This window comes from Gossypium raimondii, chromosome 8, assembly GCF_025698545.1.
Source record: "Gossypium raimondii isolate GPD5lz chromosome 8, ASM2569854v1, whole genome shotgun sequence".
NCBI classification, from domain to species: Eukaryota; Viridiplantae; Streptophyta; class Magnoliopsida; order Malvales; family Malvaceae; genus Gossypium; species Gossypium raimondii.
This window is the reverse complement of record NC_068572.1, coordinates 26,295,865-26,314,847: the sequence shown is the minus strand read 5'-3', so window position 1 is coordinate 26,314,847 and position 18,983 is coordinate 26,295,865. Positions and strand designations below refer to the sequence as shown.

Here is an 18,983-nt window from a genome sequence, read left to right as displayed (position 1 = left end):
AAGATTCGGTTTCTTGATTTTCTTGAAAACAAGAAAGTGAATGTTGATTTTCTTTTTCCTTCGTATACGCATCTAAGGCCTTTGTGACTCGTATCATTCCCCCTTCCTCAAAAAGATTCATCCCCGAATCTGAAAAATCAAATGGACTCGACTTTCCTCGATCGAACGGGACTAATGGCAATTGAGCCCACTAAAAAGAATAGCCATGAGTTAGTAAATAGCAACGCAAACAAACTTGTAGTCCAATCATAAGCATAACAAAACAAGTATAACGCATGCGAATGGACAGATTCAGATTACCATGCAAATAAGCTAATTTACTCGCCAATGCCTCGTCAATTATTCGAAACAAAGATGGACATGTTTTAAGGCATTCAATCATCTCAAATTGTTTCCACAAACCATGAAGAAATCGCGAGTAATAAATCAAATGGTAAACGTAATCATCACAAGTAGGTATTTGGAAAGGTCCACATAGTTCACAGAGTTGCACAATCATACCATGCATTAATCGATGGACTATGGATTCACTCATACATGCATCAAAAACAATAATCTTTTTATCAACCATTAAAACAGATAGATCATCAAGAAATAAAATAGGATAGTCAAGCACGTTTCGATCTAAGTGTTTTACAAAAATTAAATCATCAACACGATCTTTGTCACTATCCGAGGAGTACAAAGGTGTTTCAAAAGTTTCAAACATCTTACCTTTATAAGTAGCAGAATAAGGGTCGATCTTACCTTTTTCATTGAATACAAACCTTCGCTCATCGGGGGCATAGTGTAGTCGAAGCTCCGTTGTTGAGTTAACCTTTTTAAAATGGAACTCAAATTTTATGTATAACCACAGAAATTGTTTAAGGCACGAATATAAATTGAAAACAAACTTGGAAAATTTTGTTACCTTATTAAAAAACCAAGTATCAAAATAATAGAAAGTATTTGCCAAAACAGATTTGCACAAATTCGAGGATTTTACACAAGGCAAATTAAGAGAGTAACAACTCACGCTTCCTTTCGTAATGACTTTATCAACCACAATTGAAGAATAACAATTAATCAGATCAAAATGAAGGGATCTTTTAAGAACTAAGTCACCAATAATTTTCAAATCTGCACGGGGCTCTGTTGCTAAAATTTCCTTACCTCACTTACCTTCGGGCTCATGTAGTGTGATTTCATCTTCAACCTTGCCTATGTTGATCGTATGAAAGCGTCTTTCATCGGAAATGTATTGAAGTTGAAAGTTATCTTTCGGTATTTCGGGAACCTGAAAAGTAGCAACACAAGAAAAATTCATATCTTGGTTAGTGGAAACATTCCTCACTACCCTTTCCTCATCTTTTTCTTTTGTTTCTTCAATTTCTTTTTCAATTTTCTTGTCTGTATCACATTCCTTTCCACTCTCAATCTCTTTTTTCTCTTTTTCATTCTCTTTTTCTTTTTTGATTTCTTTTTGTGTCTTCCTTTCGTTACAAGATAGAGATGTTACAAATGAATCAGAACGGAAAGACTCTCGTTGGGTATGTACGGAATGACTTGCATACGAACAATGATCACCTTTTTGAATTTGATTCTCAGTGGACGAGTACCTTGGGGCATACGAAGAATTACTTATGATTACTTGTTCGTCCCCTTGGAAAATTTCACACTCGAAACTTGCTTTGCATCGTCTTGAATTCCTCGTTGAATAGGAATCATGATATGAATCTCTTCTCGAATATTCGTTGGATGTTCGTCTTCTTGGCACTCTCATTTCTGCCCTTTCACTTGAATTAAGTTGTCCTCGTTGGGCTCTTTTCTCCACCCGCATCTCATTGATAGTAGCACTCAATGTTCGAAGTATGGCAGCTCGTTCGTCTAACTGTTGTTGGATCGTTTTAAGTATATCATGGACATCATTATGGTCATCATCAACTTGACTCATCCTAGACATTTCGTTAGATCAAACCCGCAAAACAAATACTCAACACTCAAAAGAAAAAAATTAGCAAACCTCACCGTTAGTCACTCAAAAAGAAAAAATCAAATTCTCAATGAGGTAGAATTCAGTCTTGTGAGTTCTTTAGTAGAGTCTATATCAACCGATTTGAAAGTGTATGAACCGAAACTACCAAAGAATCCTAATTTGCACTAGGATGCCAAAAACTGACGAGACACCAATTGATTTGTGTTGCACCGAGGAAGAATTGTGCACACCTTAAAAATCCTACTAACACAAGGAAAAAGAAGGTGTTAGATAGTGTAAAGAGATAATAAAGGAAAACAAATGAAAACCTACAGCTAAGAATCAATAAAAATTGCTGAAATTGAAAAACCCGAAAAACTACGGAGTAACTTGACAACTTCGTTCGAGATGTTCCCGATCTCTAAAAATCACAAAATTAAATCTAGAATGTCCTTAAATATTGAACTTTTGATCTGGAAAGTTTGGGTACCAAACTCAACCCGCTGAATCTTTTTTAAATTTTTATTGGATTTCGTATTTTTCAATTTTTTTGACTTTTTCAACTGACTTTTTTGTGGGAAATATTTTTTTTATATTCAATCACAGTGCCACAAATATGTATGTAAAATTTCAGATCAATCGGACAACGTTTACCCACTCAAATGAATTTTTTTTCGAAAAATTTTTCTGGATAAAACTGCTGTTTGTAGTTTAAAAAATAGATATCAGTTTAGAAATCAACCAAGAACACCCAAAACGCCCAAAATCTGATACCAAATGATAGAGGGTTGTGCGCGGACCAAGATCGAGTCGTCAAGTCACGGGAAACTCCTACGAAGACTCTAAACTTTTGGATCTGAAACGAAATAGCAAAACTTAATTAGAATCAATTAGATTTGGAAACTAAAAATCCCCAAATCAATAAAGAACAGCCAAGAATCAAAACACTTATGAATAGATGTTCTTGGAAGCCAAGAACACGAAATTAAGCCTCAAGATTAACTTCCAATCAGCTGAAACTATCAAAGAACACAAAACAACAACTAAATTAAAAACAGATTGCTAAATCAATGGACACTAGTTCTAGGGATTGGACGGCAAGAAAAGGGGAATTTTTGTGAATCAAAAACGTTTCTTTATGTCCAAGGAAGTGCCGAATCAGATCTTGAAGTTTGGAATGGCTGAAACGAAACAAGAACAATTAATCCCAAATTATTCAACAAAACGGCATAAGCAGAATTTAATAAAGAAGAATGAACAGAAAAAGAATAAAGAAAAGTCCTAAGAAGCCTTGAAATCCCGAAAGATTTCACAACTCCCTTCAAACAGCTCTAATCTTCCCTCCAATGAAGATCAATGGCAAGAAGAAGGCTGAAGATGGCTCCCACAATCAGAAAGATTGTTAAAACTACTTCTAAAGAAAACTCAAGAGAAAATTCTTGAAGAACTCAAAGAGAATTTTCACTCAAAGCAAATATGAAATTTTCAATGTAATTGTAATGTGTTCTATGGGTGGCTGGCCAAGCCATATATATAGGCCTTCTAACTATTTTCCTAACCCTAATAGGAAAACTAAAAAAAAACCTAATTATTGATTTTCAAGGGAATTTCGTCCAAGACCTTTATTGGGCCTCTTTGGACTAAATTTTTACATAGAAATTTATTTATAAAGTCTAAAAATTAAAACTAAGTATTTAAAGAATTAAAATTTTACAAATTAGGCCACTTTGACAATTTAGCCTGATTTTCAACTAAATCTGATTTAAATTTCTGGATTGGGCTTGGAACATCTTATTGGGCCTTGTCTTTAAGAACTTGGGCTTGTAATCTATTCTCTCCCGAAATTGGCTTGTTAATGCTCGTAACTGAGATCCAATGCGCCTTAGTTGTAAGATTCGGTTTCTTGGACCAAGATTTCCAAGATTTGAAATCTTGATTTTTTTTATTTTTGAAATCGCTCAAAACAGCAAAATTGGACCAAGATTCGGTTTCTTGATTTTCTTAAAAACAAAAAAGTGAATGTTGATTTTCTTTTTCCTTCGTATACGCATCTAAGGCCTTTGTGACTTGTATCACAAGGTAACTCAACATTAACTCATGATTGATAACAACACCATGATAAGCAATTGCAATGCTTTTAAATTTTTTTTATGTAAAACAGCTTGAAACCATTTATTCAAACTAACATAGAAAACAAAACAAATAGTGTTGGGGGGACAACAGAAAAATAAAACACAAGAAAATGAAACTTTTTCTAGAAACAATGTGAATCCAGCTGAGTGATAGAACTCCCCAAACCCCTTTCAGGCATCAGGACTTTTGGAAACACCAAGAGCTCCTTAGGAGACCAATCGCCCTTTCCCACGTTTATCCTTCTCCACTTCGTCAACAGCAAAATCTGGCACCTTTCCCACCAAGTAAATTGTTTTCCCCCCTTTTAATCCCTTTTGTTGCCAGTAAATGTGCCACAACTTTCCTTCCCTTCGCAGTGTGTACGAAATGGAATCTGTCATAACCTTCACTTAAAGCTTTCAAATATTTAATAAAAGCATTGATAACCGACCCATCTTAAACATTTACATTTACCTTTTTTACTATTGCAAGGTCATCATCTTCAATTTCCACCGCACTGTGTCTCATATCCAGACTCATTTGCACCGCCTAAAGACATGCAAGTGCCTCCGCGGCAAAAGCCGAAGTACATATTTGATGTTATTGCTCAAATTTACACATAAAAGTACTTTTTATTGTAGCCATTATATTTTTTCCCTCTTTTTACCCAACCCACGTCCATGCATTCATAACAAAATAATTTAATTGGTGTAAGGGTGAGAATGGACGGAAAGCTAAAATTTAGCTTTGAGATAAAATTATTATGCTTTCTTATTTATTTATTTTATTTTATATCATTAAAGAAATTATTTTATAGACTTTTCCACCGCATCATCTATGGTTCTATCTAATTAAAAAAAGACACATCATCTTTTTTTCTACATTATATGTGTATTTGGACAAACTTCCAAATCAAATATGATGTATCTTCTTTTAAATGGGCGGAATCATAGATGATGCGGTAGAAAAGATCCATAAAATAATTTCTCATTTCTTCTAACTATAAAATCATAAAATTATTTAATTTTAAACTTATTTTAAATACTATCAAATTACATTTTAATTTATATTCTAATTTAAATACATATTAAATATTCAAAAACTATTTTAAATTTATTTATATATTAATTTTGCAATAAAAATTACATTATTTTTATTTAAAATTAATTAATTAAATTACTTGTTTAATAATAAATTAAATTTTTTAATAGTAAATATTATTTAAAAATAAAAATTAATTAAATTTTCATTTTGTTTGGTCAGGTAAATTTTAAAGTTATCATCACATTTTCTAGCGAAGTGATCAATGTAACTTTTACATTCTTGACAATCCTATTCATAACAAGTGATTATCACATTTCTAGTGGAATGATGATTATAACTTTCACATTTCTAACAATTACATCCTTAGCAATAATGTCTCACATTTCATATCATTAAAATTTTAGAAGTACCAAACCTTTATTCTAGTCTCTAGACATTGAATGAATATCTCAATTCATTTATAAATTACTAGGTTATAGGTGAAAAAAATAAAAGCAACCTCAGTTGAAGTGAAAATTGATGCATCTATCCTTGGATAAGCTAGCTTTACCTTTTACAACATTTAATTAAACGAAAAGAGAGTAGGCCACTCTCGACTCGAGGCCTTCTTCACCGTCTAATGGCCTTAGCTCTACCTTGTAATTTTCGAATCATGTTTGTTAATTTTCATTTTATTCTCAACCTACTTATGACAAACAAACACCAAACAAAAAGCCAATAGACGAATAAAGGCGAACACTGATCTTATAATATCCAATTTTTCAGTGGTGTTGGAAATAGTGGTCTCGGGACCACAGTTTTGATATATGAAGTTGTGTTTTATTATTTAATTAATGTTTATGGAGTTACATTAAGGTCATATTAAATTTTGGTGAAGAAATTTTAATATTTATCTAGTTAATTTTAAAAAAAGAACTAAATTGTAAAAGATAAAAAAAATCTAGATTGAATTGTAGGGATTAGGTGTTAAATTATTAAATGAGGGAGGACTTATATGATAATTGAACCATAGTAAAGGTTGATGGACGGTTTTGGACTTGGAATTAAGTAAAATGCGTGATACTTTAAAAGGGTAAACTTGTAATTAAAAAAACCTAAACTAATGAATAATAAAAATAAAATTTATCATCATCGTTAGTTGTTTCCACCGAAAAATTGAAAGAGAATGCTCCATTGTTGAACTTAGAGTTTCGGTCATAACCCTCCTTGCATGTAAGTCTTTTTTCAGCTTATTTCTTGCAATTTTTGTGTTTTTGAGATCATTGCAACTAGGTTCAACTAACACGTAGCTTCGTTTTTGAAATTGTTAAGGAATTTGGTTTTTGCCATTGTTGATTGCTAGTTATTTTTTATGTTAATTGGTGAAATTGAGATATTGTTAGTTAGTTAGTTAAAATTAGTTTATTGAATGATTTTTGATAGTTTTAGTTAGTGGAGTAAATTGATAAAATAATTAAAATTTTATGGAATTTGTGTAATTTTTGAATAATTATGGACTGCCCTAGCATAAGAATAAATTCGGCTAACTTGGGAAATTGTAAAATTTTGTTAAATTTGGAATCTCGGGTTTAGGGACTAATTTGTGAGAAATGTAAAAGTTTAGGGAAAATGTGTAAATAATAAAAACTTAAGAGTCTTAAGCATTGAATTGAGTTTGAAATGTATGTGAATTCAATAAATTGAATTTAATAACTATATAGATCAAGAAACGAGTTGAAAAGACAATAATCGAAGAAAGGGGAAATTTACGGAGTAATCCTTGCGTTTTAATCGGAAGTGATCGTAGGTAAGTTCATTGTGTTTTGATATGTAAATGTAAATTTCTTGTTGTTATGTCATTTTTATCTAGTTAGTTGTGTACATGTATGTGAACTTTTATTTGTTACCTATATGATATCGATTATTGCAATTGAGTACATATGAAAATGAATAGTTGATGGTAGCAAATCTTGTGATTGCTCATTATGGACATTAATACATTGAATTTATAGTGGTTTGTGAACTTGTAAATTGTCTATTTGAATATTTATTTCAATTAATGTAAGTTAATTTGATGTTTAAATTATGAGCTTACTAAATTTCTTTAGTTTACTTGTTTTATTTATGTTCTTTTGTAGTTGCCAAATTTGCGGACTGACCTTATGGATGGACTAGAAGCTCACAGTATTCAACTATTTTGGTAGATGTTTTCTATTTTGGGATGTGACATGTATATAGACAGTTGTGAATTTTTAAATTGTTATGTTATAATGATATATCTAGTTAAATGGTTGGATGCGTATTTGTTTTTGGTTAGGTTACTCCTTAAGGTCTTAAGGTCAAGAAATTGGTCTCAAACTGTATGCTCACTTTGATCTTAGATTGTTCTCAAATTGTTTTTAGGGCCCTGCATGCTTGTTTTAAGGCCTATTTGTGTATGTATACTAGGAATTAAATTATTTGGCAAATGCTAGTATTTAGTTAAAAAATTATGTCTGTTAAATAGTTAAATGTTCTATTTTGTTTGGTAACACTCTGTAACTCTAATCTAACAACGGAGACGGAATAGAGGTGTTACAAATCTTTAATTTGTCAACTTACCACACTAGAAAGAAAACAAGAGCCTATAAATCCGCCCCATAACAAGGTTCAACTTTAATAATCTCTCTATATCTATAAACCTTCAAATAAATATCTAAGGCTCGCAAAGGTTTGGCAGCAAATGCTAAACAATTCCTTCAATCTCGATCATCAATTCCTCGCATGCAATGTGCCGGGGGGGGGGGGGTAGAGAGATTAATCTTTTCTGCTATTAGACCTTCTCATTGGCGAAGAATCTGCTGGAGCTGAAGTACTTGATTCCTTTGCTCTGGAGGCAAGAGATTAATTTGTTCTGGAGTGAGGCTCATTACCTGCTGAAGTAGTGCCTTCTCCATCTCAGGAGTCAACTATAATCAGCCAATAGGAAAAACCAATTAGTTAGTACATCAACAGCTATTGATGGTTAATCTTTGCTCAATATTAAACTCATAGTTTGGAATTTGGATAATCACCGATGCAGGCCGAGGGGGCTGATTTCCAGAACCCATCTGACTGGGAACCAATGCTGAGGGTCCTTGAAGCTGTGTTAGTGTTGAATTATCTGGTTGGCTTGACATCCAAGAAGATCCTCTATCAGCCTGCATTGAACCTCGAACTTGGTTGCTAAAATCAGATCCTAAATGTACGCCTCCTGCCTGAAAGAATAACCGGTGCACATACCAAATATGTTGTCAATTAAGCAATAGACATTTCCTACAAGCTATTCCATGCGACATGGAACTTTTTTGCATTAAATATAGAAAATCAAGTTTTGGAGATTTTAAACTCTCGTTAAGTTCTTTATCGCTTACTCTTTACTAAAAAATACATCAAATTTGATTGACAAAAAATAACTTTAAAGTGTTACACAAATTCAAATATCAGCTCCGTAGAAAACTAAATCATGCATAATTATCATGAAACTATTAGCATTTACTTCTTAAGAAATATATATGATATGTATCACTATGTGTGCGTGCGTGCATCTAAAAGGCCTTCTTCGCTTACCTTTTGCTTTTGGAAGGAAAAGGTAAGGAAAAAGAATAAATAAAATACGTTAACTACTACCTACAACCGCAACATCAAGTACGGAATGAGCTAGACAATGAAGAGCCATCTTGATTTCATGATTAGAATAATTTCATTGAATTACAAGTTGCAATTGAGTGCTACAAATATTTCTCCTCACTGACTTGATTAAAATGCATCGAGGTAGCTCAGGCAATCACCTTTCTTTACATTGAATTACAACAAGTTGGAATTGAGTGCTATTGCAATCACAGTTGCATGCATTTCTAACTACCAATTATATTACCATCTTCACGTGCAAGAATTATAATGAAAAAAAAAAGATTTCCACAATTTTTAATGAGGCACAAACCCAAATAGTTAAGGTGAATTAATGAGGCAAATGTTGTCGAACTTTTTCAGATACACAGAAAGGAATCCACTTTTTTTATTTCATTGAACTCCAAAGCATAAACTGGTCAACCAATCACCTAGCAGAAGGGAGATCTAAATTGACATATTGCCTTGCGCCTGATAAAAAGTAATTGAATCTATTCTAAATGCAAGGTAGACCATGGAGTGCTTAGAATTATCCACTTAATTTATGGCCACTAAGCATAAAAAAAAGACATGAGCTTACTTTTATAATCAGCCACGAAAGATAAAGAATTCTTGCTAAGTGGTCAAACCAATACAAATCAACTACTAAATTATGCACATACTTGATTTTGATACATTGGTTGAGGTGGCAGCTGATTTGAGTGTGGTGGCTGTCCTTGTGGAAAAGAAGGTGGTTTATTACTTGACTGGACAATTCAAAAATAAAAGGAATTATTGCAGAATATGTTACTAGGGAGAACCCAAGGCTTCCAAAATTCAACTTCTGACTTACATGGAATATAGGCTGTGAAAGATGCTGGGGAGCACCGGGGTGCTGGAAACCAACATTAGGACCCATTTGGGGGGTATACTGATGATGTAAAGTTGGCAGTGTAGGTGGTCTAGCCTGTTGCGGCATTGATGGCTGGAGAGGCATATGAGGAATTCCAGTTGTCTGCAAAGACTGCTGCAACTGGCCGGAGGCCATTGGCATGTGTGTTTGTTGATGATGATGGGGCTGTGAAGATGAGTGAAGAGGAACTGGAGGTACATTTGGCAGTTGAGATGATTGTGGAAGGGACATCGGAGGATTCAGATGCCCCTTCATCTGCTGTGGTGTCTGAAGGGAATGTGACGGCGTGGGTTGAGACTGAATACTGGCTGGAGGAACAGCAGCAGCTGAGATATGTGCCCCAGCTTGGTTTTGGTGCTGTTTCCTTAAAGGAGGTTGGGTCTCAGATGGAGCCACTTGGTCCTGCAACCTGGGTTGACCTGGCATTGATTTTGCTGGCTGGATGTTTGGCATTGGAGGAGGTTGTGCTGATTGCTGACACTGAGATTGCTGCGATGTAGGTGGCTGAATGGTAGGAATCTAAACACAAACAAAGATTCATAACACAGGCACAGTCCCCAACATAACAATTTCAAGACAACTTCACAGAAATAAAAAAACATACCACTTGAGGGGGCTTAACCATTCCAAGCATAATCTGAGCCTGGAGTAAAACAAACAACAACCTGTTCAGGCATGGAAGCTCCAAAAGATTTTCAACAGTACACCATCTAAAAACATGCATTTCAAAGCAAAAGAAGGGCTATTACAGCATTACAACTAATCCACCAAGAAAGATAAAAGAACTACAGGCATCCCTTAAATACAAAAGCAACTTCAGAAACCTAATTGACCATACAAAGGTTCTTGAATACAACCGTATTCAGTGTCCCAGTTGCTCGGGTTCTTAGTGACTAGCTACTCTCAACAACTATACCAAAAGTTCATGCAATTCTCACAGTTATAGCAACGGACAATTCATTCGAACCAACATATAATAGCAACGTGTAATTACAATCGGTATCAGAATAAGAACTTTTCAAAGAATAGAGAATAAATCGGAAAGGGAAACGAAGAGAGTTTTAAAGAAAACTGAAAAAAAAATAGAGAAGAAAAGAAAAACCTGAAATAGGGCTTTAGTCAAGAGAGGGTTTTGAATAAGGATCTCTTTCGCTTGTTGCTGGTTTTGTTCTATAAGCGTCTGCATATAGACAAAAAACGATCAACTAAAAACTAGTAATTAAATTACCAATTATATTTGATGGCGAAGGAACTGGCGTTTGGAACAAAGGAAAAAGAAATGAAATAGAAAATTGAAAGTGAGAGTGCCTTCATCTGGGACATGATTTCGTAAAGTTGATTCTTCGACATTCCAGCGATGTTGGCTGGCAAGCCCTCGCCGCCGATCTGCTTTCCCGCCATTATCTATGTCGAGATTGAAGTGCAGTTTCAGGCTATTATTGTGTGGGGCCTTTTATAGCAAAGCTGTTTTGAAAGGCCTAGCCCGGCAACTGCATTTGGGCATTTTTATAAGTGCGCTATAAGATCCAACTCCATTCCTCGCACCCATCCCTTAATTTATGGGTCTGTTTGTTTGCTTGTATTTTGTTTTTTGGAAAATATTTTCATCATTTTTCACCATCTGTTTGGTGGAAAACAAATTCCCACTGTAAAAGCTTTTCCAAAACATGGGAAAATAACACTTCTTTTGGGAAAATGTCTTACAAGTTTTTTTTCGGTAAAACATTTTCCAAAACACGGGAAAATGACGCCTTTTTTTCCACTTTCCTCTTCCCCTTCCCCCTCCCCTTCCCCTTAGGTTGCAAACCAGTGCTATTGCCAGGTACCCTCCTTTATATTCTCTCTAGTCTACCCATTTTTATCTCTTCGATGATTCTGATTTTTGTTATCTATCTATCTATCTTCTTCTTCTTTTTTCAATCTCTTAGTAAATTTGCCAGGTACCCTACCCCCGTCCTAAATTCCTTAAGAGTTGCGCGATTTTGAAGAACGACGATGAGAAAGTTTGGTCAAGGACCAACACTAGGGTCGGTGTTAAAGATGTCGGCAGTACGGTTTCAAGTTTGAGCCAAAACTTGAGGTTGTCCGTACAATTTTCGGCTCCGGTGAAGCGAGGATTGAAGCCCAACAAAGAGGAAGAGGAGAAGCAGGATTATTACGTGAATAGGGGTTACGCTATTCGGACCTTCATAGAGGAGTTCCCAGACATCTTCTACAGATAGCTCAGTTTTGATATTTACAGGTTCGGATTCAATTTTCCCGCATTTGATTTCTTTGAAATAGAGTAAATAATTGAGAATTCTGTAAAATAAATTCGATTTTTCAAAGTTTTCCTTGTTCATCTGTTGATTTTGGATTCTCATAGTTAAATTCAAAAAAAAAAGAAAAAATAAAAAAAGGGTAAAATGAAAATGGCGTCGGTTGAGGCCTTGCCTTCTTCACGGAAACAAGAGCATCTAGAAGCTGAGAAGCGTCGGGTACATCTTTTTGTTCTTGATTTTTTCTCTTTATCGGTTGATTTGATGTTTTCTTTCTGTTTTGAAATATGATTTTCGATCTAGTAAATGGTTTGGTTACTATATAGTCAATTATTTTGGATATCGATTTCGGAATAAGACTAGAATTGGCGGTCTATTTTGGTATTTTCATATATGATCTGTAGTATATTTGCATTGTCTAGCAATTCTTTTGTAGATCATGTCTGGAATTGATGGTATATGGAATCAATTATTTTGTTAGATTACACCTTTTGGGAATTTCAATGCTTTTATGCCTTAAATCTTTGGAACTACCTAAGGTGATGCTATTGGAGCTAAAAATATGACCAATGTTTTTTGGTTTTTCTTCTTAAATTGGATTTGAGAGTTCATTTTTGTCATTAAGTGCTTTTGTTTGTATTCAAGCTGGAAAAGATGAAGAAGCTTCACTGCATTTGACACTCTAATAACAATGATTTCAGATGAAGAGTGTATTTAAGTTGCATAACGATAGCATTGCAGTTTAAGGTTGCCTATATGCGTTTGTTCCTGAGTGAAGTGTCTTATTTCTACTTCTATTTTGTGATGTGTTGAATCTGTTCTGGTTATTTAGAACTCTTCTTCTGATTTTTTTCAATAGTCATTCATGTTCTACTAACTAGGGCTGGTAAACAAAAAGAACTCCCATTCTAGATTTCTATGTTTTGTCTTTGAATGTTGTGCCTTTTACATAGTTTGAAAAGTTAATATCCTCCTAAACCGTCATTTGGTTGATTAGATTTTGTATAATTTTTACTTTAGATTTATGCTTATGATAAAAGTTTTCAGTTAGATTTTATTACATAAATGGGTTTTTGCAAATGAACAAATAATTATTTAGAGTATGTTTACCAAGTATTGTTACAATTGATCCCTCCTTTCTTGCAGCTGGAGGAATTCCGTAAGAAAAAAGCAGCCGAGAAAGCCAAGAAAGCAGCATCTACCTCCCAAACCAATGTTTTTGATGTTAGCTTAAATGAAAAACAACAATTAGAAATAGCAATTTCTGAAGTGTACTACTTGTAATAACAATTTCCTAACACAAATAAACATTTTTTGAAGTGTACTTTTTGATGTCTTAGAAATATGCCATTATAAGTATCCATGGTTATATTTAACTCATCTGATGCAATTTCACATTCCATAATATATGCAATTTATTACTAGTCTATGTTGTTCTATCTATAAGAACCATGATATAATGGATGAGTATATTTGTATCCTTAGATATGTGTCATGTGTTTACCATCTTGTCTTTTGGTGTGCATGAGCTGGATCCAGGCTTTGTTTGGTTTGTATATAAGAGGCAAGGACAAGGAGACTCTTGAGCATTTTAGTTTTAATGCACTGTTTTGTATTTCAAGCCTAATGTCATGTTGGTTTCTTAAGATAACCTAATACTAATGGTTGATCAAAGAACTCGAAGAAGCTGTTGAAATGAAAACATTGTTGTATGTTTTGAAGCTCCTAATACACTCACACAGATAATTTGATGTAGAAAACTATAATTTTAAGTATATATATGTAAAGTATAATTTGGCTTCAAGGTTGAAGATATTGATACTTTAATGTGGTGTAATATTAGTTATGCACTTGGAAAATATTGTTGTTATCATGTGGTGTACTTCTAATTATGCATTTGGATAATATTATTAATTTCTAGTAGTAATTGTGGTTTGGAAACTAATTTATAATTATTCAATCCTTGTTTTTACTTTTTTAACACAATTACAAATAATTTATTTGAATTTGGTTGTTTTCAATTTATGACGGTTAATATTGTAGCTTAATAATTGAGTATTATTATATATTTAATTTGAATTATTTATTTATAAATAAATAATTGCAATATATGTAAAAACAATTTAAAATATAAAATTTATTAATATGTATATAAATTTATTAATATATGTAAAAATAACTTTTAGGAAAATATTTTTGAAATCCAAACAATGAAAATATTTTACAGATTCATCCAAACAACAGAAAATATTTTCAGTAAATCATTTTCCAGAAAAGTAAATCATTTTCCAGAAATCATTTTTCGGAAAATATTTTACTGGCAAACAAACAAACACTATATTTTGGTGGAGTTGTGCCGTAGGCTCGAAAATAAAATTACCCAATTAACCTGTTGTAAGTTAATATTAAAATTTCTAACTAAATATTGAAATTGGTGGGGAGAATAGTTAGATATTAAAATTTTCGTAAACTATTAAAATAATCATTTTTGTTTACGTCAAGTTACATTTTAGTCATTTATTTTTGAAATGTTATGTTTTAGTCACTTACGTTAACGTGTTGTAACATTAATTGTTGTTAACGGTGTAACAGTAAACTGATGTGGCACGTTAAATCATCATTTCAAAAAAATTTAGGTTAAATTATACAAAAATTATACAATTGGTCCCCATATTTTTTCGTTTTGAGCAATTTAATTTTTTTCCTTTTATGTTCTTTTAATTTTCCTTTTTTTTCTTTATTTTTCATTTTCTTCTGCTTCTACATCTATTTTCCTCCCTTCTCCATCTCTTTTAACGTAGTTTTTTTTTATATTTTTCATTTGTTAAAACTTTTTTATGTTTAAGAAAAAAAAAGGCGAAAGATAAAACTAAAATAAAACTTGCATCGCATATTATCACCCCACAATTACAAACCCTTATCGTCCATCATCACTTTAACAAACCAATTTGGATCTCTCAATGACCTAGTCCACAAGCTCGCCTCACTCGCCGACCTCGTCAGTCGTGACTTATAGCAATCCACCCTTTACAAAGTTTCCCGAGCTCATTCCCTTAACCTCCTGACCAACCCCCACGACCACCACATATATATCTTACCTACAACATTCTTGCCCTCTCGAAACTACATTGCTTCACTAATTCTTCAAACGAGCTCTACACTCTCAATGACTAAAACGATCACCGTATGAAACTTACCCTCAAATTACCCAAACCGGTTTGGTCCCATGCTCCCTTTCTCTCTTCACTTCATCCATGCTCGACTTCCTATCAAGTTTGCTTAGGAATATCCAAGAAGTTTTAGATCAATTTTATTGTTTGCTTAATTTTATTCATCAAAAAAGAGAAGGAAATGGATAATCTACATGATTCTATAAAATTTTGGAAAGCAGAAAAAATTTGTTTTGAATATAAAGAATTAATTTTAAATTTAGATTTAATTAAGGATATGGTTTTTTATATTGATTAGTTAGATCCAATTTTAGTTTCAAAATTAGGTTATTCAAATCGAGATTTGGTTAAGAATGATTAATATTCGGTTTTGAGTGAAATTCAATTTAGGAATCATGTGAAAGAAACAAGAACTTGGTTTATTTGGTGGGTAAAGATTATGTTTCGCATTGAAGAATATGAGAAGAGAGAAAAATAAATGAAAAGAATAAAAGAAAAATAAAAAATTAAATTGTTCAAAAATAAAAATATAAGACTAGTTTTAACAAATAGAAAATATAGAAAATTACGTTAAAATAAATGGAAAAGGAGGAAAACAAAGAGAGAAAGAGAAGAGAATGGAAATAAAAAGAGGAAAGTTCAAAGAATATAAAAGAAAAATATTAAATTGCTCAAAATGAAAAAAATAGGGACCAATTGTATAATTTAACCTAAAATTTTCGTTTGAAATGATGATTTAACGTGTCACATTAGTTTATTGTTACACCGTTAATGAAAATTAACGCTTAGTGACTAAAATGTTACAAAATGATAACGTAAGTGACTAAAATGTAACATTTCAAACATAAGTGACTAAAATGTAACATGAGGCAAACAAAAGTGGCTATTTTAATAGTTTACCCTAAAAATTTTAATAGATTTCTAAAGCTTACCAAAATTTTTGAGCGATATGGTTAGATATTTTGTATATTAAAATTTCTAATAGATACAAAAGTTTATAACTAAATACTAATATTTAACGCGATATTAATACTTTTGATGAAAATTTTTAGATATTTTGGTGTAATAAAATTTCCTTTTCCTGCCCGCATGTGGGGACAGATAGTATACCAAAATTTTTATGCATAATGATTTATTTAGCCCTTGAACTATAAAAAAATGTTATCTCTTTTTTTCGCTTCATTTAGCCCTCCAATTTTTTATTTTTCTCATAATGGTCAAAATTGGATGGAAAAATTAATAGGTGTTGACTTTGTTGACGTGGTTACTTTTTTCAAAATTAATTAAATTATTTAAAAAATTGATTAAAAACTCTAAAAATTTTAAAAATATAGAAAATTATTAAAGTTATTTAAAAATTTCAAAAAAATATAAAAAAATATTTAAAAGTTTGAAAATTATAGAAAATTATAAAAGGAAAAAACAAGTTTTAACATTAAAACTTAAATAAATGATTTTTGTAATAAAAGAGAATTTTGAATTAGATCGTGCTACTTTGAAATTCGATGGTGTTTTTCGTAGTAGTCCAAGAGGTTGATTTACTTTTGGACATGTTTCGTTTTCCTTTCTTTTTTTCTTCAGACACATTCCAGCATGGTGCTAGTGTCATGGGCTAAAACTTTAGTCTCGTAAATTGTGTAGCCTTAAGCGATTTATGTGCTCTAAAATTGCCTAAATCAGCCTAACTCTCACAAAAGTAAGAATTCTCGTAGAAATTCTCTAAGGCACCAAAGCATAACGGAAACAAACTCGAATGAAAGAGCAATTGTCACACCCCAAATCTGGCAGATTCAAGATTCAAGCGTGTAGTGGTGAAATAATATGATTGGCGAAGTGTAATCCGCCCAATTGTTTCTTTGGGGGAATATGTGTGGATGTATAGTAATTGTCGTGTAAGTAAGTGAAAATTCCATTTCAGATTATTCTGCTATTAAAAGAGAAAGATTTTTGCTAAGCAAAATGGTATTTATGGTATGAATTATAGCCAAATGCATAGTACGCCCTATTTTTCTTGGTATTATGCTAGTTGGGTTATAAAGTGACCTGGTTAGGAACCAACTAGATTGACTGGTCCAATATCTATTATGTAAGATTTTCATTTATGTTTCTCTCAGAATTTGTAAACCAATAATAAGGACAAGTTCTGAATTAAATGACACTTGTTAAGTTCCACTAAGTAGGATTGAGTTATATATATGTATGAGAAGGGTTCATTAAAAAAGTTTTTCCTTCTTTAATACTACTCTCTGATTCTTTTCTTAAATTTAAATGTATCTCTTTCTCATTTAAACTGGAAGGTAAGGTTCTTGGTTTAATTAGTGGTCATTCCATTTCTGGGTAAGTATTACAGCTCTACGTGTTAAGAGTAAGTCTATAAGGGGTAAATGAACAATAAGTTGTAAGCACAAAGCTTTGCATGGGGGTTGTTAGTAATTGAGATGATAATAATTTGTATGTAAATGAGTTTTAATTTGGTAATCCTATGTTCTTGAAGTAGTTTTTGCTGCTAATTTGAGAAGGATGTGTCAGTCTAGAGCTTTGAACTATAGTAAGTGAGTATCAGGTGAGTCTCTATCTGAATTTTGCATGTGTACTGTTCAAATATAAGTATATCAGAATGACAATGATATCTCTAGTAATTGGTAAGTGTAAGAAGCATTATAAAAATTATATATGTTTTATGATGAAGTTTGCGAGGTTTTGTTTAATAGAATGTTGATGCTAAGTATGCAAGTAAGGTTTGATACAAAAAGTATGAATCAACCAAGAACGTGAACAAATCTGGGTAAGAGAATGCTGGGCAAATGTCCCTCTGTGATGCTTCTAGTAAGGCAATTATATTGCTAACTAGATTAGCAAGTCATGATATGAAAACAAGTGTAAGACCATGAGGTTGATACCCATGGCATCTTAAAATGATATGAAAACACTCATGGTGTAGCCTCTAGTACAATGAAGATTGGACTGGTAGATTACGATACATGAAAGTTTGTAACTTCATGCGGCTAAGACCCATGGCAAGATATGAATGTATGAATATTCATGGTGTAGCCTTCGATAATGTGTAGATCGAGCTGGCAAATCATGATATGTAAGGCCCCAAAAATAGGTCTAGTAGTTTTGGGTAAGTTTATCGGGTTCCGAGTGGAAATTGGGAAGTAATCGGGTTAATTAGCGATTTATATTCTTAAATAGTTAGCTTAATTTCATTTAAAAATTGGTAAATAATATTTCAGAAAACAAAAATATTTCACAAAAATTAATTTTTTATGGTTTTAAATAATTTTAGGTAAAAATAAATATTTTGGGTTAAATTAGAATTTAAAAATAATTTAAAATGGGAGTTTAATTGGGTGATTTAAAATATTAATTAAATGGGACTAATTTGAAAAATAAGGGAAATGTGTAATAGGTTTTATAGCAAATAAACCATATTTTCGAAATTTTAGAGGGAAATGAGCAAATTGTAAAACAAGGAAAAAGGGAGAGTGGCATGATGGTAAATTCCCTAAATTTTGATCATTATGTGGGGGTTTTCAGTTTTTAAAACTCTACAACTTCCTCACTTTTCACTCATTTTTCACCTGAATTGAGAGCTTTTTCTCTCGTTTTTTTCTTGTTTTTCATAAACCAAATATCAAAGAATAGATCTAAACCTTTTATCTCCCAAAATTCTCTCTAAAATCTCTCGAAATAATTTTCAAAGTTGGGCAAAAAGTCATCCGAATTTCTTCAAGCATTTTGATTCAAACTTCCAAATCAATAATTTGAGTTGAATTGAAGGTAATCCTCATCTCTAAACTTGTTTTTAAGTTGATTTCAATAATTATTTGTTAATTAAAGTGATTAGAATGAATTTTCAACATTAATTTCTTCTTCTTGAACTTGAGGATCAACAATGGTGGATCTTTAATTTTGAGTTGGAA

At 32.4% G+C, this 18,983-nt stretch overlaps 1 protein-coding gene and 1 long non-coding RNA gene across 4 annotated transcripts; one reads left to right on the top strand and one right to left on the bottom strand.

Annotated features, from left to right (window-relative positions):
• Positions 1-6,267: 6,267 nt before the first annotated feature.
• LOC105791103 (uncharacterized) lies at positions 6,268-7,600 on the top strand. The gene is made up of 2 exons (XR_001132776.2): positions 6,268-6,322; positions 7,228-7,600. It is a non-coding gene; the product is annotated as an uncharacterized LOC105791103 (long non-coding RNA).
• Positions 7,566-11,110, bottom strand: LOC105791101 (uncharacterized). Of its 3 annotated transcripts, none has more exons than XM_052634099.1 (7): positions 10,938-11,110; positions 10,732-10,809; positions 10,234-10,272; positions 9,570-10,148; positions 9,400-9,447; positions 8,143-8,325; positions 7,566-8,037 (listed from the first exon to the last, which is right to left on the bottom strand). In XM_052634099.1, exons 1-7 carry the CDS (start codon positions 11,028-11,030, stop codon positions 7,912-7,914), a joined length of 1,146 nt encoding a protein of 381 aa, XP_052490059.1. In that variant the 5' UTR covers positions 11,031-11,110; the 3' UTR covers positions 7,566-7,911. The 3 variants fall into 3 exon arrangements, with proteins under 3 accessions (XP_052490059.1, XP_012474463.1, XP_052490060.1); XM_012619009.2 differs by having other exon boundaries at positions 9,400-9,483; positions 10,938-11,108; XM_052634100.1 differs by lacking the exon at positions 9,400-9,447.
• Between the last annotated feature and the right edge of the window lie 7,873 nt (positions 11,111-18,983).

Bases quoted from the DNA above. Each gene is read 5' to 3' on its own strand.
- LOC105791101 (XM_012619009.2), bottom strand. From the start codon at position 11,030: ATGGCGGGAAAGCAGATCGGCGGCGAGGGCTTGCCAGCCAACATCGCT. The intron at 10,810-10,937 runs GCACTCTCACTT...GTCTATATGCAG, and splicing joins AAATCATGTCCCAGATGAAG to ACGCTTATAGAACAAAACCA. The intron at 8,326-9,399 runs GTATGTGCATAA...TTATTCTTTCAG, and splicing joins AACCAATGTATCAAAATCAA to GCAGGAGGCGTACATTTAGG.